A 22,728-nucleotide genomic window follows, 5' to 3' on the forward strand; every position below is an offset into this window, starting at 1 on the left:
TTACTTTGCAGCATTCTGTCTGCTTAAACCTTTTGCACAGTGCTGTATATGTGGCATTCTCTTTACTGTCATCTCTGGGCTGTTGTTTATAGTGGCACCTCACAGAAAGTTATCTTTGGGTTCTTTGCTGGGTTCTGGGTTAGGTTCTCTTTGCTGGGTTCTGAGCGGTGAAGGCTGGAATAGGGGGGTCTGGGTTTGTGGCTGTGGATGTTCGCTCAGGAATGTGGTGTTTGGAGGAATAGGGGGAACTGTGTGTGTGTGTGTGTGTGTGTGTGTGTGTGTGTGTGTGTGTGTGTGTGCAGACTGTGTGAGGGGCTGTAGGACAGTGAGTGTGGAGACTGGGATGTGTGTGTGACTCTCTGCTTGTTCTCTGAGTGCAGTAAGGATGGTGATGGGGTGTGGAGGGGGGTGTGTGATGGGGTGTATTAAAGACAGGCCTGCATTATGTCCCTCAGATAGCTGAGCAGCACAAGTTATTTTTGTAGAGTTACAGGAAGCTCTTTTCTTTGAGGGTTTGCATGTAACGCTGAATTTAAGAAACGTGTTCGTTGGGCTCATTTGCATTGCAGCCTTTTAGCAAAGACCCCGCACCCCCGTTTATTATACACAAGGCATTTCATGATTTAGAATTTATATAGAAATTATATAAATTAATAAACGATCGTTCATTTGAACTTGATAATTGAACCCGACAGATACACATGGTGGACTCATTTCTCGGAAAGAATGAAACTACGCCTTTTGTCTGTATGTATTATCTTTTTCATGAATTTTCTCTCTCTGTCTCTCTCTGTCTCTCTCTCTCTCACACTCACATTCTCACACACACACACACTCTCTCTCTCTCTCTCTTCCACTGCGTAGGCCCTGGATGTGGATCGCAGTGTCCTGTATAAAATGAAGAAGTCGGTAAAGGCCATTTACACCTCTGGTCTAGGTGAGTGTCTCCACCCTCCTCCACCCTCCACCCACACCACCCGCGGGATTTCTAGTCATTCTCATATCGCTGTGGCATGTTCCCTCGGTTCTTATCGCTCTGCTGCTAACACTTTGAGTTCACGTGCGTGCGTGGCCCCATACACGTGACCCAGGCCGGGTACGCTTGGCTTGGGGAGCAGCGGTGTTCTGTTTGACAGGTGTGCTCTTCAGGGAGAGTGGGGGTGTGGGGTGTGTGTGTGTGTGTGTGTGTGTGTGTGTGTGTGTGTGTGTGTGTGTGTGTGTGTGTGTGTGTGTGTGTGTGTGAGTGAGTGAGTGATGCAGAGAGCTGGCGTGAGAAGGCTTTAAGATCCTTTCAGCTCCATCTGCTCCTCATATGGTCTGTGGAATCATAGAGGAACGAGAGAGAGAGAGAGAGAGAGAGAGAGAGAGAGAGAGAGAGAGAGAGAGAGAGAGAGAGAGAGAGAGAGAGAGAGAGAACGTGTAGGAGTGATTTTTTCCTCACTCTGCTCTTCACGGTGATAGTAAGGCTTCTAATGAAGTTTGAACATGCAAGTCTGGATTTAGGCGCATTGTACCCACCATGACACCCTTGAGGTCTGTCACAAGTGTGTCACTCTCTGTGGTATGTATGCATGTGCTGTGTGTATACACACACACACACACACACACACACAACAAGACTCGACTCTACTTGTGCTGAGTTAGCTGGTGATGTGTCAGTGCTGTTTGTTACAGCTGTGTGAGTGCGTCCTGGAGAGGAAGTTGTCCTCCCAGTCCCTTTAGTCCCTTTACACCAACACTACGTGTACTGTTGAGGCCCGACACTTGTGCTCAGACAGCTGAGCGGGACCCCGCCCTCCACCTGTGTGTGTCTCACACTTCTGTGCCCTGCAGTCGGGATTCCCGGAGCTGCTGTCGTGTCATTACTCATTTGCTCTTCTTTGGAGATTGCGCTCTGCCTTTGACTCAGACGAGACAGAGGAAGCTCGTGTGATTGGGTAAAATAAACAAACAAACATAAACAAACCCGGAGCCACGCTGTAAGTCATTTTCCGCTGACTCCTCTGTCCTGAACTGCCATTTAAACTTCACTAGTGTTAATTTCACTGGTGTGAATATCACTAGTGTGTTGGTGCTCCACTGTGGAGCCAGGCCGTAGGTCTGGTGTCATTAACATTCCTGCAGTATTTTCATATCCGATGGTTCCGCTTAAAGCTTTACTCACAAAGCAGAAAAATCCTTTATAGTCATATTAGGTTTCTGACCACTGTAGCTAAGATGCTTTTTGGACTTAAAGCAAGTATTTGAACAGTTGCTTAAGAACAAATGCAAGATGAGAGCCTGTTGAGTAATGATTTAGAGGAAAATAAACTTCAGTTCAAAAACTGTGGCCCTGCTAAAAAAGGACTTTGTACTGGCTATCCACTTCCTGCTGAAATAACCCAGGACCCTACTAAATGCAGACCTGAGCCATTTGGGTGTGAGCCTGGTCCATTTTACTGGGCACAATTATCAGGGTGGGTGCAGTTCTCCTGTTCCAGCCGAGTGCCGTGGGCTGAAGTGAGGGAGAGGAGTTGCCCAGCTCAGGAGAGGCGGCTCAAAGTTGTTTAAACCTGGCACCAGATGGCCAGGGCCATCATCCCTGACCCTGTCCAGACTGACTGTGCATCTACGGCCCTGGTTATCAGACTCTGCCCAAAGACGAGGAGTCTGATGGCCCCGCAGGACTGCTGAGGGGGTTGGCGGGCATGCAGGCGGGTGTGTCAACATGCCAGGACTCCCACGCATCATGCTGCAGTGCAGCCGGAGGATACGGGTTTTCCGTGGGGGGAATGATGGACACGGCCCGAGTGGATCATCAGGAAAGGCTCGTTTTCAACAGGGCTTACGGCGCCCTGTTTGAATAACCATAATAATAACCGAAATGGATGAACCTCAGAAAGGATGGAGGGACGCAACCCTAAATAAGTCCTGGCCCATGGAATAAGTGTTGCCCCAAAATCTCAGTCGAATTATGTAGAATCGGATTACAGAGATTGCAGGGAAACAAGAAAATGACCCTGCATCTGTCACTCTGATCCTGCTGAAATTGAAGTGCTATTTAATCCTTTTAGATATTTTTAGATAGGTATAGTTGATATTCATATATCTGAGGGAAACATAAGCTGTTTCAAAAGCGTCTAGAAAATGGGCCCCTTTTCCACAGCTGCTCTGAAAGCTTTTCTCGCTCTTGGCTGTTTGTCATAGACTCTTTAAGGAATATCGAGTCACTATCACTTCAGTTGAACGGCAGAATGCTGTGACTTAATTGGGTTTGGCAGGTGATAAATTCTAGCCTCATTCCCAAGCCTCTAGACTGCAGTAGATTAGATCAAAGGGAGGCCGCTTCATTGAGTTGAAAGCTTCATTTCGCTGGGCTGGTTTGGTATAAGCTTCATCCTGTGAACCTTCAAAACTGGCATTGGGTCAGTAGGCAAGCAAACCTCTGCCCGGACGTGACATGGAAACGCTCATCTCGAGAGTGGCGAGTCACTTCGGCTGTGCGAGCAGGAGTCGTCCTCATCGTGGTGGGAGTGTGGGCTTCACTGCTCTGTCAGGAGAGCCTGGCGTCATGTCTGGTCATAGGTCATCTGAAGATAGGTCAAGCTACCATGTGTTCTTTCCATCTGGGAGGCTGTCTGTGGGCTCGTCTGCTTCTTGAAGGATCCAGGGCGTTGGGAGTGGAGCTGTGAGCTGAGGAGAACTTTCTGGACTCTCTTCGTCAGCAGGAGAGCTGAAGGAGGTTTTAGACCCGTCACTCCAGCCCAGGGATTCCCGGAGCTGCTGGAACCTAAACATTAAGCTATGAAGCCGGTTTCCCAAACCCAAATTAACCTTAAGTCTCTTTTTACATAGCAAGCAGGTGAATGACTTGTGAGTGATGTTGAGGAGAAGAGAACAGCTCCTAGTCCAGAAGCAACAGCAGGAGCCCAAAGGGCACAGTGTGTGTGCTGTTGATTCAGTGCAGAAGCAGCCAGTGTCAGACGGACAAGGACACTTGGGCAGGGTAAGGGAGAGAGACATAGAGACTGGAGCACCACCATTTTGTGGCCCGGGTGTGGCATGTGTGGGGGTGTGGCCTGCATGGGGATGTGGCCTGCATGGGGTGTGGCCTGTGTGGGGGTGCGGCCTGCTGGATGTGCCTGCCCAGTGTGTCAGCCCAATCACGGATAGCCACACAGGTTGGCGGTTGGCACCTAGTATCTGAGGCCATAGGCTCACAGATAACATTAGACCTGTCATGATTTTTACACAATTGATTGCGATTCCTAATACAGGTAACAAAAAACTTGCAATATATGAACATGATTTCATGTTGTTCAAGCTGCAAGCCAATTTGATCTTATATGTGTCTTTATGACACTGTCTCAAAACGTTTTGATTTATTAAGTATTCTCAGCTTTCACCTAAGACGTGTGGCCGTGGTGTTAGGTAACCCTACACATCACTTATGTGTACAGCAGGAGGGAAGCTCCCTGCACAGCACGCCATGACACTTCTGCTTCCGAACACACACTTTTGTTTTTATCTATCATACATTTTGATAATGCAGTTTATTGTCCAATTATAATTTAAGCACATGAATTCCATTTATTCTATTTTCCCACTTTACTGTTCAGTTTGTTGATTAGTGTGCATGTTGTTTGTGTGTATTATTATATTATTTATAGGTGCACAGGCATACTACAGTAGTTGAAAAAATATGTATAAATTGTCAGAAGCACTTACTTGTATGGCGGTTTGTAAGAATGCACTGACCATGACCGGTGTTGATGATGACGATGGGGGTGATGCTTACTGACCTGCTTTTGTGTTGAGACAGAAGCCACATGCACAAATGTGCTGCAGAAAGCTGCATGTGCTTCTGGGAAACGTAGTCTCTTAGGGGAGTATTGACAGGACGTGGGCTGTGGGCCCCCATTGTGCACAGTTTCTCTCCCACACATCATTATGGCCCTCGTTTGCACTGCCCCTATGCACAAGCTCCTTTCTCCTGCCTCCAGAGATCCTCCCTAAGGATCATTTCTGTATATGAAAGGCCTGAGGGGGATTGGCGGCGACTGTGGCTCGGAGGCTGGGTTGTTTGTTTTAAACACGGGCCTCTGGAGTGCACCGCAAACAGGTGTCGTGTCCACATTACTTACACAGGCGCCCCTCCCCCACCGGGTGCGGAGTGATTTAATGGCCAGTGCTGCTAGTGTTTAGTGCCTGTGGTAGTTCAGGTTTAGTTAAGGAAGTAGAGCCCAGGAAACGTGCACCACTTACTGCAAATGAATTGATGTGAATGATTATTTAACGTGCCTGTAAATTCCTCAGGGCTGTGCTGTGTGTGTGCACGTTCTTGCGACTGCATCCGCGTGCGCATGTGCACGTGAGACAGAGAGAGAGAGAGAGAGATAGACGCTCGAGGCAAAAAATGTTGGACCGAGGCAACGCGCCCGCCGAGCTCCGATCACTTAATTAAAGACAGCTGAGCCTCCGAGAAGCAACGGGCTCGTCTGTGCCAGGAAACGGCGGCTAGCGCGCACGTGCGGCTCCCCGAGGAACGATGCCGCGCCTCGCGCGTGATGGCAGACCTTCGAGGGGCGCTTGAATAAACGAGATAAAAAACAAAAGTTGAGTTTAGCTGCTCGCTGGTCGTCAGGTGTAACGCTAAATCTCGTCCCGCCTGGTTCATTTTACTAGAATTAAAGGCAGTTTGTCCTCCCTCACAGGTGACCTCGTGCGTTAAGTCACCTTAGAGGAGAAGGGATTAGTGGCGGTCAGCACGACACCTGCTGCGTTTGCAGATCAAACAGAGCCACTGTTGAAGCTGTACACATCGCTCGGTTTGCTTGCATGTTTCAATAATACAAGATGTTTTTTTCCCAGCTGAGGGGTGGTAAGTCATTATCTGTGTTCATTCTAAGATGGGACGGTTTTAGTTTCCAGGGTTCTGAGATGGCCCAGAAGCACTACATTCTGCCCCATTTCACTAGCTCAGTTTGTTTTTTCCAGTTTATTTTTTTCCTCTGGACACACCCATGTTTTCCTGCTCTATACAAATAAATAGAAAGATGAGGGTGAATGGGGTGTGTTCATAGAAAGGGAAAACCTGCTCTGTGCACCGCTGTTGTGTCACGGTGCCTGCACTGGGCTCTCTGCTGTCCTCTTAGGGGGAAATAAGGTATTAATTTATTTATATGTACTACTTTTCTAAAAATTTCATTTGGATTCTTTTTTTAAGTCCTGCTGGAGCCCTTGAAGCGCCTGACGCCCGCGTGCTTGCGTTCTGAATGCTTCCGCGTGACTGAAGTCTGCGGAGAGTGACGTGTTTGCCGTTGCGTCTGGCTTTTAATGAGCTGTGCGCTGACTCAGAGCAGAGAAGCAGGTGTTGAAGGGAGTCAGGCCGCTAGCTTGTTCACTCGCCGTGTGGAGCGGAGCAGCGTCCCAGTTCTTCATCTCGCAGGAATGGCTTCTGCGGCTGTGCATCACACCTCGTCTTGCCCTTATTTGAGGGGATATTTTAGAAGAAATCTTAACTCATTCCTTCTTCTGAGGATTTTTAACCCCAGACCGATTCACAGGGCCAGACCCACTGGGTTTATGGCCGTGTTTATGGTCTCTCCCCAGTCCCCTGGAGTTTTTGGGGATGAGTGAGAGAGCGAGGGAGGGAGTGAGTGAGGGAGCGAGTGAGGGAGGCAGCAAGCAAACCCCAGACAGTGATTGTCACTGAACCTAATGAATGTATCATTCAGCCTGAATGAAAATCCTGAAGACCATTAGCATCAGGGTGAATGCTGTAAATGGCTTTATCAAGGTCCATCTCGGGAATTGGCAAAGGTGTGTTAACTTGAAGTGGTAACCTCTGTAAAGGACATTGATCCTACCTGGTGATGGAGAATTCTGCCTATTACTAAGCCGTTCTTATTATATGTTAATGAAGCAGACGTAGAGTGCACATAGCAGTACTTGTGAATCCTGCAGGTGTTGTTGGCACCTATACACACACACACATGCAGTGTGCTTCATGCCATGTTTGGGTGTGAACATTACACCGTGTCCTGGGGAGAACCGAGAACAGTTCATTATTAATAACACCAGAACATTTCCAGGGCTGAAGGGCCTTTGGAAAGTTCTCTTGTGTTAACACTGTGAACACAGGAAGTGGGATGTAGACTACGTTAGTTCTGTTTTCCTGGACCCAAGGAAGTTCTGGAAGTTTTTTTGGATGTAGTTTTCAGTGTCCACTGGGCTCTATCAGGGACATTTAGTCTCATATCATGTTAACAATGAACAGAGGGAGTAACAGAAGAGCCTGTGATAATAACCAGAGCTTCTGACCCCTGACCCCTGACCCCGAGTGCTGGCTCCACACAATAAAGGTGAGAGAAAAGAAGTTGAAATGATGAGACGATAAGGTCCAAGAGCCGTGATATTGAGAACACTCCAGCTTTCCCCTCAGCTGTCTGGTTGCTCACGTGGGCTTGGTGTAGTATTCAGACGCTCTGATGTGCTGAGCACATCAGTTCCCGGTATTCTTTTTCTGTTTGGATCTCAACCATGGCTGTGCAAAGTGGGCTGGTGTTGTGGTATATGCGTCTGTAGCAGGTCAAGCCAAAACCTTAAACACTCCTTCAAACCCTGTCCTGCAGATTTTCAGTGCACTGTGCTAAGGGCAACAAGGGGCTCCTGCAATGTGTAAGGGCTGAGGTGGGGGTTCTGACTGCCTGTTTCTGACCCCCCTGGGGGGGGGGGTTCTGACGGGCTGTTCCACCTGCTCTGCCCTCAGCCCATGTGGAGAACGAGGAGCAGTACACTCAGGCGCTGGAGAAGTTTGGTGAGAACTGCGTGTACCGAGATGACCCCGACCTTGGCTCCGCCTTCCTGAAATTCTCCGTGTTCACCAAGGAGCTCACCGCCCTCTTCAAAAACCTGGTGAGAGCGGGGTGCATGTGTGTGTGTGTGTGTGTGTGTGTGTGTGTGTGTGTGTTCGCGTGTGCGTTTCCATGCGTGTTAATGTGCTTAGTGTTATTTTAGCCCTAAAGAACAAATGCATTATCTGCATGCCTCCTTCCTGCTGTTAGTGCACTGGGGCCCGTGAGCCCGAATATGATCCTCTCTGATTGGTCGGTGGGGCAGATCACCTTTCAGGAGCATCTCATCTTTCCTTCACTTTCCTTCACATTCATTGTGTGATCGACGATCTAAGCACTTCCAGACACTTCCAGACACTTGATGCACGTAGAATTTCATAATGGCGTCATAATTTGACTTTAATAGAGTAATCGTTCTATAGTCAAATTGATACTCAAAATGGATTCCGCTGAACTGCATGTCAGAATCCTGCTGAGAAACACCTTAGTTTCCCTGGGCTGTTTGGTCTCTTTCCCTCCATATAATGTCCATCACAACTCCGAGTGAGGAGAGGACATGTTCATGCTCTTCTCTTGCTCTTCTTCTAGTTTCAGAACATGAACAACATCATCACCTTTCCACTGGACAGTTTGCTAAAGGGGGACCTGAGGGGGGTCAAGGGGGTGAGTGCCCTTTTGAATGTTAACTCCATTTTGAATGTTAACTCCATTTTGTGCCATAGATGTTGATTTCACCAGGTTCAGTTTGGTGGCGTTTTCTTTTTGCAACATTCAGTTTTTATTTTGTTTTCATTATCCACAAGTGGATATAATAAACAACTGTAATAAACAATTGTAGCAAACGGGGCTAAAAATATCAGGAAATAAACATTGTATGAATAGTAAAACACTTGTGCATAAATAGCAAAGAATGGTAAGTAGTAAAAATGGCATGAATGGTAATTGGTTGGCAGTGTGACTGGGAGTGCTCCATAATTACACAGTACATCAGGTGTGTGACAAGAACTCTCAGAGAATAACAGACTACAGAACAGTACAGTGCAAAAGAGCAAAATGCAGAAAATAGCCAAAGGCATAAATTCTCGGAGTCCGTGCAAAGATTTCAGACTGCAGTTCCAGAGTGTTCTACCTGCCTACAGTGAAACACAGGTTTGTTACCACAGCCTGTGTTCTGTGGGTGGTCAGCAGTGAGCAGTCAGCACGCGTGGACTCTGCCGGGTTAATTCTGGCTTCTTCGGTCTGGGGGGAGAAGGTTTCACACCAGCACTGATGCGGTTAAAGACCTGGAGCACGTTGGGAGCACGTTGGCCTCGGTTGGCTTTCTCTGACTCTGCCAGTGTGAGTGGCAACTGGGCGTGTTTGAGTGTGTGCGCATGAGTGTGTGGTGGAGACAGACTGGCAGATGGAGGGTGTGGATGAAGCTCTTTTAGCTCATCTTCCCGGGTTGGATGTCTGTCCTGACCTCCTGACCCCTCGCCCTCCTGGGGAGTGCCAGGCGTTTGGCGCTTAACGAGGTCACTTCTCTCCACTCTCCCTCTTGTCTCCGTGGAGACTTCCTCCTCCTCCTGCCTCTCCCTTTCATGCTCCCTCCGTCTCCCTTGGTGATGAGGCATGGCTCCCCAAAAAGCAAAGCTCTCTCAGAGACATGATGTACCACAGCTATGAAGGATGTAGTCGCTGGGATTTCTGCCGCCAGCTGTCAGCTAGATACCCCACGGGTGCTCTAACTGGGATCAAGTCCAGACCCTACACGGTGGAACCTTCTCGCTGTCACCAGGCTTTTCCAGTTCCTCTCTCTTGCGTAGAACCTCGGGGCCAATTATAGCTGCAGAGGCAGGATGACTTATCAGCTGACTAAGCAGTTGTGAATCTTTCTGAGCGGGAAGAGCACAGCGGAGGACAGGAAAGAGACACGGTGACAAAGTAATCGTCTCTGTCCACAACTGCTCAACCGCGATGGCCATCGGGAAGATTAAACTAACAGTTCAGCAATGCTAAAAGCTGCATTTCCTGTGGCCAGTTTTGAGCTGGCCGGTACCCATTTTAATATAGACTGTCTGAACAATCCCTTTGTTTATTAATTTTTTGTCATCCCCTCATAGAGGTGAGTAAGAGGTCGGAGTCTGCAATCGGAATTCACATTTCATTTTACATTCTGTTTACATTTAGAGCGTTTGTCAGTCTCTGAATCAGAGCGACAGCTGTGTTTATCTGTATGATGGGGTGTGTTCTTATCGGGACTCGGCCCCATAACGTTGGTACTGCCAGCACCAGGTACCACCAGTGCAGTAGGGAGGAGAGGAAACGGGGCGAATCCAGCGGCCATGGTTTTGCCGTATTGGCTCCGTCGCGTCGAGAGCGGCACTAACGGCTGGAGATTACGTCTCTGCAGCCGCTAACGCGTCCGTACCTTTCACGCTCTGATCACCGTGGTGCGTTTGACACCGAAGGGGAAACCACAAACCTCACGCAGCGAATAGCTTACGTGTGCCACGATGCTGGCGATTAGGAACGCACGGGTCCTTCTGCTGTCGGCCTGCTCCAGAGACGGCTTTGAATTTCCTTCACGCCTTGGGAACAAATACGTTTGAATGTGGGTTTGTCCCTTTGGTGTTTGGAATGGATCTGGCTTGTGCGCATGCAGAGACGTGTGAGGATTGATGTAAGACCTCGGCCTTTACCCTGACCCTGCAGTGACCCTCCTGCTATGGGGGCTGGGGTCAAACCAGCAACACCTCTACTGCCTCACGCTCTCATGTACGTGTACTTGTGCGTGTGCCCATGCGTGTGATTAATTCCACTCACGCACGCCTCTATAGAAGTGGCCCGCGGAGCTCCAGCGTCCCCAGACGCTCCTGCGTGTGGTGGTGCCGTTACAGCTCTGTGTTGACCCTCGTAGAAACCAGTAGCACCAGCACTGCACCAGCTCTCTCCGTATATATGAGATTTTTTGAGACCAATAAACGGCGTTATGTTGGACTCATTACAGCTTTTCAGCTTTTCCCACTTGTAGCATTAGGTCATTATTGAGACTGAATATGACCTCACTATTACCTCACTCCCAAGCGTGTGTGTCCTTTGTAACCATGATGTAATGCTTTATAGGGGCAGTGGTGGGCACTTAGTCCAACATCAAACATGGAGTCCGTCGCTACTAGTGTACTGCTCCCATTTCAGGCCGGGGTCAGGGGTTCTTCTCACGTTCTTTCTTTTGTTTGTTACAAGGTGAATGTAGCTGTTTTGGTCATTAGTTGGAATCTGTTTTCTTCTGGTTTATTACCGTGGGAGGTTGAATGTTTTGTGTTTGAGGTGTTTTTCCCTTTTTTCTGCCCCTTGCAGGATCTGAAAAAACCTTTCGATAAAGCCTGGAAAGACTACGAGACCAAAGTGTAAGTCACGTTAAAAGTCATCCTTCAGCCGCTGAACTTCACCTTTGACCTGATCATTGCCATCGTTGATATCAGGCCCGTGTCTGCTTAGCATAACTCGGAAGAGTTCAAGACCTAAACCAGGTCATCTGATATTAACTCTTTCACTGATACATCAAGGAAACGGAGGTCAATGGGTTGTTCATCCACTGAGTCCCATAAATGTTTTGTGCCACTGATTCCTGAACCACGCTTAGCTTTGTGCTCATGAACCCTCACTGTCATCACATCATCTCCTCTGCTCTGGTTTACTCTTGTTGACTATCAATATTTTTGTTCACCCTTCACTATATGAGGCTTTTTATAGCATTTTTATATATTTTCCAAGCTGCAAAGGACATTCTTTACTAAAAGGGTAATCCTTTTTCTTATACCGTGCCATGTGACTAGGTGAATGGATGCCAGGGTGTTTTTTTATGTGCTATTTGGTTTGATACCATAATTTCCTGCCATTTTGCTTGATTTTGCTGAATCCAACAAGTGCTTAATTGGGGACCCCTGCACCCCACACCCCTCCCAGTTACACTGCCTCTCAGTCCCCCCGGGGCTGTACACTAAAGCTCCTGGCTAATCCCTGGTAAGTGTTGACAAGCGACTTTACATTTCCAGACCAAAGGGAATGTAATGCTGTTTTGAGCGACATGCCGGTATTTGAGTACATGATCATCAGCGTAAGCGTCCATTTGTATCTGTGAAAAAGCTCTTGGCTGTTTGGATAGTGTCTTTCATGTTGTGGTCTCTTAAGCACTCAGTGCTTTAGATGTAATTACAGTATTTTCAATTATTTAGCGTTCCTGCTAAAAAAACAACAAGCAAAAACGCTAAATAAAGGAAAATAATCCGTTGATAACCCACTTGCCTAAAACATTAGTAGTTTGCAGAAAGCATTGGGTTCTAATGACTTATTTGACTAATGAACCTTTTAACAGCATGGCTGGCTTCACGTCACCATGCAAAAATGTAATTTCCGTAATTGGCATGATGAGAAATAAGGTCTTTCCTCTGTGCTGCTTTGTTTCTGTATGGTACATCTAGCTTTTGTTATTTACAAGGTTTTTAAATGACAGGTGGAATTCTTCCTCACAGACATTTTTCTTCTCATTGCCACAAAAAAAAAACTTTTTTGCTGACACTGTAGCTGGGAAAACACGAACTCAATGTCAAAACCAACAACAGTGGATGACTCCTATTTTAGGTTCTTCAGCAGGAAGTGATGTGGCAGTATGTGTGGCGCTCTGGTTTAATTCTCCCAGCATGTATGTCTACTGGACAAAAAATCAGCTTACCCTGTTCAACAGTGCTACCACATGCTAACACAACACTTCTTATTGCCTGAATCTGTTTGTCTTTTGTTCAGCGCCGATTCCACGCACCATGTCTAGTTTTTGGGTTTGAGGAATGGCTTTGGGTTTTGTCAACAACTTGACAAAATAAAGACCCACTCAGCTTTACTCACCGGCACAGGTTCCAGAGGTGGCCATTATAAACCTGCCTTCTGATGGACATAGAATCGGTAGTCACAAAAGGGCTTTTTCTGTTACTCTTTATCTGTAGGTAAATAAATTTAGGTAAAGTTTTTTTTTCTTGGGCTATTTTAGGCCCCCAAACAGCTTAGCGTAATGGTGATATATGGCTTTGTAAAAGTGCCAAAGATATCCCTGATGTGGTAAAGGCTCATCTCTAGTTTTGTAGTGAGATCTAGCATCATCATCATGGTGTTTGCAGCCATTGCAGAGGTAAATTGGCATAATTAACAACAGCTGTGCCTCCAGACGAGGTGGCAGGGAGGACACAGCGGGGCCGCGGGGACCTGGCTCCTCGCCATTCAAACCCAGGAGCTGGCGGCTGGTTAGAGGAGGACCAGGGCAGCATCCTGCTGCTTCCATTCTCTTCTGCTCCAGTGCATGAGAGCCTCCTGGACTAATGAACTGGGGCCTCGTCCTGAAGAGCAGTGATCGACACGCTCTCTCCGGGGTGGCCTCCTCCCACGGGCTGGATCTGTAGCAGCATGACAGCCAAATAGCAACAGCACATGTGGAGAAAAATTGGTATTGATGAATTCATCTAGAAGTGGTTAAGGAAGAATAATTTCTTGGCTGAGGCAAACAAGCCATAAGTGGGACCTATGGTGGTGGCTCTGGAGCTCTGTGCATGTGATGGGCTTTCCTCCCAAGGAGGAAACCCTGCATTCATAATCCAGGGAGCAGTATGCTGCAGGGGCTTATGGGTAAAGAATGCCCTGTTGCATGAACGGTGCTTTTTGAGTATGTGGGTCTCTGTTTGTGGGTGTGTGGAATATTAAAGGGGCTGGTTTTCACCTCTCCCACAGCACCAAGATCGAGAAGGAGAAGAAGGAGCATGCCCGACAGCATGGGATGATCCGGACGGAGATCAGCGGGGCAGAGATCGCAGAGGAGATGGAGAAGGAGAGACGCTTCTTTCAGCTGCAGATGTGCGAGGTGTGGTTGGGGGGTGGAATTGCTGGAGAGAGCACGTCAACATATTGCTCCACACAATATTAAACTTTCCATCTAGGGTTATGATAAAATGTATTGTGTGGGAGCTATGCTGCCAGATAGAGGTCGTAGATAGAGGTCGTAGGCGGTACATTGTTCGAGTCATGTTTGTTTTGATTGATTTGGTCTGCACTGGTCCTCAGTCTGGTTGGTTGTTTTGTTTCAGTACCTTCTCAAAGTAAATGAGATCAAGATCAAGAAAGGGGTGGACCTGCTGCAAAATCTCATCAAGTATTTCCATGCACAATGCAAGTAAGACACCTGATCTACTCTGCATTCATTTTGCAATTAACATTACAAGGGATTTCAGAATTGAAATGCAACATCTGAAGAACTTACCAAACCCATGAAATAACATGAAACTAATGAAATGCACCATCTTCTACTTTTAGACTAGTAGCTTTGGTCTCATGAGGGGTTTGTGCAGTCTTTGTGTTCTCTATACCTCCTCCATGAGGTAGCCACTTGGCGTTCTCTATACCTCCTCCATGAGGTAGCCACTTGGCGTTCTCTATACCTCCTCCATGAGGTAGCCACTTGGCGTTCTCTATACCTCCTCCATCAGGTAGCCACTTGGCGTTCTCTATACCTCCTCCATCAGGTAGCCACTTGGCTTTCTCTATACCTCCTCCATCAGGTAGCCACTTGGCGTTCTCTATACCTCCTCCATGAGGTAGCCACTTGGCGTTCTCTATACCTCCTCCATGAGGTAGCCACTTGGCGTTCTCTATACCTCCTTCATGAGGTAGCCACTTGGCGTTCTCTATACCTCCTTCATGAGGTAGCCACTTGGCGTTCTCTATACCTCCTCCATCAGGTAGCCACATGGTGTTCTTTATACCTCCTCCATGAGGTAGCCACTTGGCGTTCTCTATACCTCCTCAATGAGGTAGCCACTTGGCGTTCTCTATACCTCCTCCATGAGGTAGCCACTTGTTGTTCTTTATACCTCCTCCATGAGGTAACCATTTGGCGTTCTCTATACCTCCTCCATGAGGTAGCCACTTGGCGTTCTCTATACCTCCTCCATGAGGTAGCCACTTGGCGTTCTCTATACCTCCTCCATGAGGTAGCCACTTGGTGTTCTTTATACCTCCTCCATGAGGTAGCCACTTGGCGTTCTCTATACCTCCTTCATGAGGTAGCCACTTGGCGTTCTTTATACCTCCTTCATGAGGTAGCCACTTGGCGTTCTCTATACCTCCTCCATGAGGTAACCACTTGGCGTTCTCTATACCTCCTCCATGAGGTAGCCACTTGGTGTTCTCTATACCTCCTCCATGAGGTAACCATTTGGCGTTCTCTATACCTCCTCCATGAGGTAACCATTTGGCGTTCTCTATACCTCCTCCATGAGGTAGCCACTTGGCGTTCTTTATACCTCCTTCATGAGGTAGCCACTTGGCGTTCTCTATACCTCCTCCATCAGGTAGCCACTTGGTGTTCTTTATACCTCCTCCATGAGGTAGCCACTTGGCGTTCTCTATACCTCCTCAATGAGGTAGCCACTTGGCGTTCTCTATACCTCCTCCATGAGGTAGCCACTTGTTGTTCTTTATACCTCCTCCATGAGGTAACCATTTGGCGTTCTCTATACCTCCTCCATGAGGTAGCCACTTGGCGTTCTCTATACCTCCTCCATGAGGTAGCCACTTGGCGTTCTCTATACCTCCTCCATGAGGTAGCCACTTGGTGTTCTTTATACCTCCTCCATGAGGTAGCCACTTGGCGTTCTCTATACCTCCTTCATGAGGTAGCCACTTGGCGTTCTTTATACCTCCTTCATGAGGTAGCCACTTGGCGTTCTCTATACCTCCTCCATGAGGTAGCCACTTGGCGTTCTCTATACCTCCTCCATGAGGTAGCCACTTGGTGTTCTCTATACCTCCTCCATGAGGTAACCATTTGGCGTTCTCTATACCTCCTCCATGAGGTAACCATTTGGCGTTCTCTATACCTCCTCCATGAGGTAGCCACTTGGCGTTCTTTATACCTCCTTCATGAGGTAGCCACTTGGCGTTCTCTCTACCTCCTCCATGAGGTAGCCACTTGGCGTTCTCTATACCTCCTCCATGAGGTAACCATTTGGCGTTCTATATACCTCCTCCATGAGGTAACCATTTGGCGTTCTCTATACCTCCTCCATGAGGTAGCCACTTGCCAACAGTGCTGAAGTTCCCGCACATGCTGAGCACTTGTTGGCTGAAAAACAGAAGTTCTAAACCATGGTCTACTTTTTTGGGACATCATTTTGACACATAGTATCTTTCGGAGATAAATTCATGCATAGACATATCTTCAACATTTTTATATATGTTAGAAACATATGTAAGCAGTAATCTTTAATTCACCTTGCCTTTAGGATTAGGAATAAACATACCTTCAGTTAAGTTAGTCCAAATCATTAAAAGTACTTTTGTCTGTGGATCTACATTTCAACTTGCTAAAAATACGTTTTGGTTTCCCAAAATGGTTTCCCAGTATGACAGAGGATGTGCACTTACCATATTGAAAGGTTAGATATGACCTCATCATGTAGGTTTTGCCCAATTATTTCTGAAGGTCAGGTGGAAATTGCTACTTGGAGAGATGAATTTAGATGGCCCAAATGGCGGCTCTGCATGTGTATGTATGTGAGTTTGCATATGGTGTGTGTGTGTGTGTGTGTGTGTGTGTGTGTGTGTGTGTGTGTGTGTGTGTGTGTGTGTGTGTGTGTGTGTGTGTGTGTGTGTGTGTGTGAAGGTCAGCAAGCTCTTAGGGAGATTGAATGGTAATTTAATGTCTTTTTAAAGCCGACTAGACATATCTCCTCTCAGTTTCTTCCAGGATGGCCTGAAGGCAGTAGACAACCTCAAGCCGTCTATTGAAAAACTGGCCACAGACCTCCATACGGTGGGCACGCTGTATAGGTTACATGGGGTCATACCCCCTCCAGTTACACACAGTTCTTATACACCCAGTCTCTTCATTGTGATATGTACATTTTATACAGCCCTGAAAATGTCTGTTATCGTAGGCCGTTTTTGGCCCCAGCTGACTTGGTATCTTCTGCAGATCAAGCAAGCTCAGGACGAGGAGCGCAGGCAGCTCACTCAGTTGCGAGACGTGCTGAAGACGGCTCTTCAGGTGGAGCAGAAGGAGGTAGGTCTGGCCCAGGATTAACTTCAACCTTAATGATCTGCCAGAGATCTCATCTCACCCTCAGTGAGCCCAGTTTGATCTCCACAAATGACTGAAGAAGAAAATGAACCGTTGGTAGTAATGGTTGACTCCAGTTTCACGCAGTCCTCAGACGTTCACGAGTTTTATGCAGACTTTGTGCTTTCCTTCAAGCAAGCAGCTCTAGCTGTTCTAATCCATGAACATTAAGAGATTGTGTGCTCTTAATCCATTGCAAACAGTTTACATTTAAGCCACTTCTTTATGCCACATTAAGGCGGCGGAGGACAGGCGCTTGTGAGTAGTGGAGAGGTTGTTTATCTTAGCAGTCGACAGCTGCGTGTGCTTTGGCGCTTGCTTTGTTTCTCTAGCTGCTGTTGTAAACCATGCGGTGCTTAACATGTCTGACAGAATGCTTTTCCACTCTTCTTTAATGCTTCCGTCCTTTACCAACGAAGTCTAGGAGAGTAAGTGTCTTCTTGCCGTCTGCTTCACATGCTTTCATGCTTAGGCAGTGGGAAAGCTCTTTACTCAGATATTGAATTTGACAAAAAACTCACTTGGTATAAAAAAAGAAAAAAAATGCAGTGCCTGGCCCTTTAAATTTCCCATCATTTAAAAAAGAAGTTACAAAGCTTCATTTGCGACTTTGTACGAGGTCATTCCAGTTCATATGCCCACAGGAGCACATATCAACCTTCATGTCTTTGTTGCTGGTTGATGAATTGGCTTACCTCACATGTTAAGATATTTGACAGTGCTCTCCATTTCAAATGTTCATTTGGTATGGACTCAAAAGTAGCAGCCACAGAGGGCAGATCTGACCAGCTTAAAATGTCCTAGTGGTTCATTTCTTTAAACATATTTGAAATCAGGCTCCTGCCATCTCCAGGCTTTTCTAGTACTTTTGGTTTGGGAATGTGTTGCAAAACAAGGTCTTCTCCCTGGTGGCTCTGTAAGCCACTATAGCCATTTCCTCAGAGGAAGTGACTTCACTGGATAGCAAAAACAGATATTTTCCTTTCCCCACACACTGTACGACTAGTCACTTCCTGCATTGTTAACCTGTATGTGTATGTGAATATACATGAACTCGTGCTTATTGGTAGGATTCACAGGTGCGTCAGAGTGCCACCTACAGTTTGCACCAGCCCCAAGGGAATAAAGAGCACGGCACAGAGCGCAATGGGAATCTGTACAAGAAAAGTGATGGGTGAGTGGTGTTGGGGTGAGTGGTGTTGGGGTGAATGGTGTTGGGGTGAATGGTGTTTGGGTGAGTGGTGTTTGGGTGAGTGGTGTTGGGGTGAATGGTGGCGTTGGGGTGAGTGGTGGCGTTGGGGTGAGTGGTGGCGTTGGGGTGAGTGGTGGTGGGGTGAGTGGTAATGGGATGAGTGGTAATGGGATGAGTGGTAATGGGGTGAGTGGTAATGGGGTGAGTGGCGGTGGGGTGAGTGGTAATGGGGTGAGTGGTAATGGGATGAGTGGCGGTGGGGTGAGTGGTAATGGGGTGAGTGGTAATGGGGTGAGTGGTGGTGGGGTGAGTGGCGTTGGGGTGAGTGGTAATGGGGTGAGTGGCGGTGGGGTGAGTGGTGTTTGGGTGAGTGGCGTTTGGGTGAGTGGTACTTGGATGAGTGGCAATGGGGTGAGTGGCGGTGGGGTGAGTGGTAATGGGGTGAGTGGTAATGGGATGAGTGGCGGTGGGGTGAGTGGTGTTTGGGTGAGTGGTAATGGGGTGAGTGGCGGTGGGGTGAGTGGTAAGGGGGTGAGTGGTAATGGGATGAGTGGCGGTGGGGTGAGTGGTAAGGGGGTGAGTGGTAATGGGATGAGTGGCGGTGGGGTGAGTGGTAATGGAGTGAATGGTGTTTGGGTGAGTGGTAATGGGGTGAGTGGTAATGGGATGAGTGGCGGTGGGGTGAGTGGTAATGGAGTGAATGGTGTTTGGGTGAGTGGTAATGGGGTGAGTGGTGGTGGTGTGACACAGTATGTGTGTATGGGGACACAGTAGGATGACGCTTCCTGTTTCCTGTCCCCAGGCTGCGGAAAGTTTGGCAGAAGAGGAAGTGCACGGTGAAGAACGGGTACCTGACCATCTCCCATGGCACGGTGAGGAAGTGTGGTACTGACCTTTCACCTTTAACCTTCTCCCTGCTCATATCTATCTCTCTCCCCTTATTTTCTGCTCTCCCAGCCGTGTGGGAGCAGTAAGCTCTGCTGGCCTCATCAGGTGTCTACAGACATGACCCCGCCCACCTGTCCATCATCTACAGACATGACCCCGCCCACCTGTCCATCATCTCCTGACTCATTATTAGGAAGCCAGGCTAGCTAGTGATGAAGGCTGCTTGGTTTACTTCCAGTGAGATGGAGAGAGAGAGAAGGTGCTCCAGCTTCACGCTGTCCTGTAGGGTTTATCTGCATGGGCAATAAGAAGAAGGTTTTTAATACTTCATTTTTCATTCTTGGTAAAAGAAAACAAGTGATTGTCAACAGTAAACATTGAAATAAGTTGGTCCAGGATTAAAGGGCAGGGTAATCTCAGGAACAGAGTAATGCTTCACATCACTGGAGTTAAAGGTCAAAGTGTAAATGGATTACAGCACAGCTTCACGGTCCACGTGTCTCATGTGCATAAATGTCTCTCCATCTGTTTCAATATTTTTATCCAAATAACTGAAGTAAAGAAGACTTGTTTCCCCAAATCGTATATTTCAGTGAGTTGCTGAAAGGTGTCCAAGCCTTTATTTGAGGATGCTAGTAGTAATACCCATATTTGTTCATTATTTAAATCTTTCCATAACAGCTGGTTTAAACTGTCATATGCCAGCTCTACTGTCCTGGAGACAAGCAATAATTTCAGTGATCCCTAACATGGGTAAGGATGTGAAAAACTGTCTTTAACATGCATTATAGACTAATTGCATCAATTGTTGCAAAATGATTGGAAAATATGATCTCGGACCCTACTGACACATATCAAACTGGTTTTGTGAAAAATGGACAAACCCAGGACAATGTGAGGCAGAAAAAAACATTGTTTATTCAGTCTTGATGCTGAGAGAGCATTTGATTCAGACCAATGGGAATATTTGTTTGGTTCTTAAACATTTTGGTATTTGAATGCCTGAAACCTCAGTACAGTAAAAATAAATGGAGACCTGGCTAGTCTGGTACAACTCAGAAGAGGGTGCTGTCAGACTCTCGCTGCCTGCATGTGGATAACAGTCTTCTGACTCTTCTGACTAAGCTTATCACAGCTTTCCCCAAATTCCCAAACCTACACAAAAGCCAAACCCAGGAAAATATTTGTAGGCTGATTCAATTGGACTTATTGTGTTGGTTTGTTAGATACGTTTCTGTAAATAGCAAATGATTCTCATAAAAGCTGTTTTGTTTTCAGGATCTTGTTGAATTAATATCTCAAGATGTGTCAGTGTTTCTGTTGAATTAGTTTCGTTTCCGTTTTTCCAAGCTGACTTAAACCCTATAAGTTAAACCCTGATGACAGTGTGGAACGCTGTAAAGGCTTAGAGACATCAGTCCATTGCTGGTATAGGTCATATACTCTTTGACTTCTCTGTGTATTAAATCTCCATAAAGTCTCCTTGAGTTTTATTGTCGAGGTATAGGGTTGGGTAAACGGGTAAATTACAGATACTTCCCTTACAACTGTATCACAGCTTAGTGATACAAATGATCTAAATTAAATGTTGAGAGAGATCTGATTTTATTCATTGAAATGCAGTGTTGTCCAAAAGCCAAAAGTGTAGTTCTTTCTTTCTTTCTTTCTTTAACTTTCTCCATCTCTCTGTCTCAGGCGAACAGACCACCGGCCAAGCTCAACCTTCTGACCTGCCAGGTGAAGCACAATCCAGAGGAGAAGAAAAGTTTTGACCTCATCTCACGTACGCCAATCTTCAATCTCTCTCTCTCTCGCTCACACCCCCCCCCCCCCCCCCCCCCACACACACACACACACACACACACACACACACACGCAGCTTTGGCCTGAGACGTCAAACACCCCTCTCCACACAGTGCTGAAAGTGCAGCTCCTCTGTAAACGTGGTGAAGGCACTTTTGTGTACAGCATGGGGACGGCAGGCTGTTGAACAGGCTGGACAGCACTGAGGCCCGGCTGTAGCTGTGGGAGTCCTGCTCCCGCCCACTTTCCTGGAATGGGAACTGAGGAGACACACACACACACACACACAGGACGGTAGGGGCGGAGCTTTGGAAGACGTGTACTGTCCCCGTCCCTTCTGTTTCTTTGGTCGTGGCGAATAATTGGTCCAGTGTTCGTTAGGGAAGTCCATTGCTGTCCATCCTGCTAGCAGACACTGCAGCCAGCAGCACTGTTCCCATGTTCACGTACTGAAGGGTTCACGTATGTGAAGGTCATAGGTCATATACACCCACAGGGATGTGGCCCCTGCGTCCACATAAAGCTGCTTAGATTCTCAACCATGTTTGTAGGACATAAACGTTTTGATCTTTCGGGTTTTGAGGTTGACATAAAATAGTTTTGTCTTCCTACCACTCCCTGAGCCCACTGTGTCTGTAGTCCACAAACAGATGTTCTACAGCTGTGTGTTTCACCACAGACAACATCCGTCATGCCAGCAGAGCTTCGATTGTCTTTAAGTGTTCTGCTCGCACATTATAGTAATCTGGGTGGTCAGAGCGGGAATAGGGAGCCTAATCCCACAGGGACTCAGGGCTGCTGTAACCCAACACCCCTGACTGCCCCGTCCGATCGATGCCATGCGCCAGGGCGTGGCCTGTCCCTGCTGACTCCACTGTCGTGTTGCACAGAAGCTGGTGGGATGAGGAGTGTGTTGGGCTTCGCTGTGCTAAGGGCGGGATGATGTGTGCTTTGTGTATGCCGAAGTGATCCTCAAAGCCCGAACAGGCCTGCCATGAACGATGTCCTTATGTCCTCCAATTGTTCTGGTGTTCAGAGCGTCCAGATCAGAGTCCTCCTGCTGGACGTCTCTTTCCACTTCTTACTTTGTGTCCCTATCTCTTTCTCTCTCTGTCTTGCAGATGACAGAACATATCACTTTCAGGCAGAGGACGAGCCAGAATGCCAGATGTGAGTGTGTGTGTGTGTGTGTGTATGTGTGTGTGTGTGTGTGTTTCCTCCACAACAAGGATATCTTTGAATACGCAGTTCCTTTTTCCTGAACTTACTAATTGACTCCTAAACCCACTACTCATGTTTTCCTCCCCACTCTCTCTTCCTGCACCTCTTCCTGTCCCCGTGGTGTCTGGGCTCTCCTCTCCTCGTCCTCCCATCGTCCTCTCCTTGTCCTCTCTTTGTCCTCTCCTCGTCCTCTCTTTGTCCTCTCCTCGTCCTCCCATCGTCCTCTCTTTGTCCTCTCCTCGTCCTCTCTTTGTCCTCTCCTCGTCCTCTCCTCGTCCTCTCTTTGTCCTCTCCTCGTCCTCCCATCGTCCTCTCCTTGTCCTCTCCTCGTCCTCTCTTTGTCCTCTCCTCGTCCTCCCATCGTCCTCTCCTCGTCCTCTCCTCGTCCTCTCCTCGTCCTCTCCTTGTCCTCTCCTCGTCCTCCCATCGTCCTCTCCTCGTCCTCCCATCGTCCTCTCCTCGTCCTCTCCCATCTTCAGCTGGATCTCGGTGCTCCAGAACAGTAAAGAGGAAGCTCTCAACAACGCCTTCAAGGGCGACCAGCACGTGGGTGAGAACAACATCGTGCAGGAGCTGACCAAGGCCATCCTGGGCGAGGTGAAGCGCATGGCGGGAAACCACGTCTGCTGTGACTGCGGCGCTCCGGG

General features: G+C 47.6%; 1 protein-coding gene across 9 annotated transcripts in view; it reads left to right on the forward strand.

Annotated features, from left to right (window-relative positions):
* The window catches only part of asap2a (ArfGAP with SH3 domain, ankyrin repeat and PH domain 2a), a 60,548-nt gene that overhangs the window by 13,459 nt on the left and 24,361 nt on the right, over positions 1–22,728 (forward strand). For 7 of the 9 annotated variants that reach the window (XM_076977957.1, XM_076977959.1, XM_076977961.1 and 4 more), the window contains exons 2-14: positions 865–937; positions 7,751–7,896; positions 8,424–8,498; positions 11,175–11,224; positions 13,593–13,722; positions 13,946–14,031; positions 16,596–16,671; positions 16,834–16,920; positions 18,048–18,151; positions 18,972–19,041; positions 20,753–20,840; positions 21,982–22,030; positions 22,561–22,727. In XM_076977957.1, the coding sequence (XP_076834072.1) occupies positions 865–937; positions 7,751–7,896; positions 8,424–8,498; positions 11,175–11,224; positions 13,593–13,722; positions 13,946–14,031; positions 16,596–16,671; positions 16,834–16,920; positions 18,048–18,151; positions 18,972–19,041; positions 20,753–20,840; positions 21,982–22,030; positions 22,561–22,727 (1,201 nt within the window). Of the gene's footprint in view, positions 1–864; positions 938–5,241; positions 5,861–7,750; positions 7,897–8,423; positions 8,499–11,174; positions 11,225–13,592; positions 13,723–13,945; positions 14,032–16,595; positions 16,672–16,833; positions 16,921–18,047; positions 18,152–18,971; positions 19,042–20,752; positions 20,841–21,981; positions 22,031–22,560; position 22,728 lie in introns of those variants that run through there. The other 2 variants (XM_076977963.1, XM_076977964.1) reach the window with 2 other exon arrangements.

The sequence above is a fragment of the Brachyhypopomus gauderio genome, chromosome 17 (assembly GCF_052324685.1).
Source record: "Brachyhypopomus gauderio isolate BG-103 chromosome 17, BGAUD_0.2, whole genome shotgun sequence".
Classification (NCBI taxonomy): domain Eukaryota; kingdom Metazoa; phylum Chordata; class Actinopteri; order Gymnotiformes; family Hypopomidae; genus Brachyhypopomus; species Brachyhypopomus gauderio.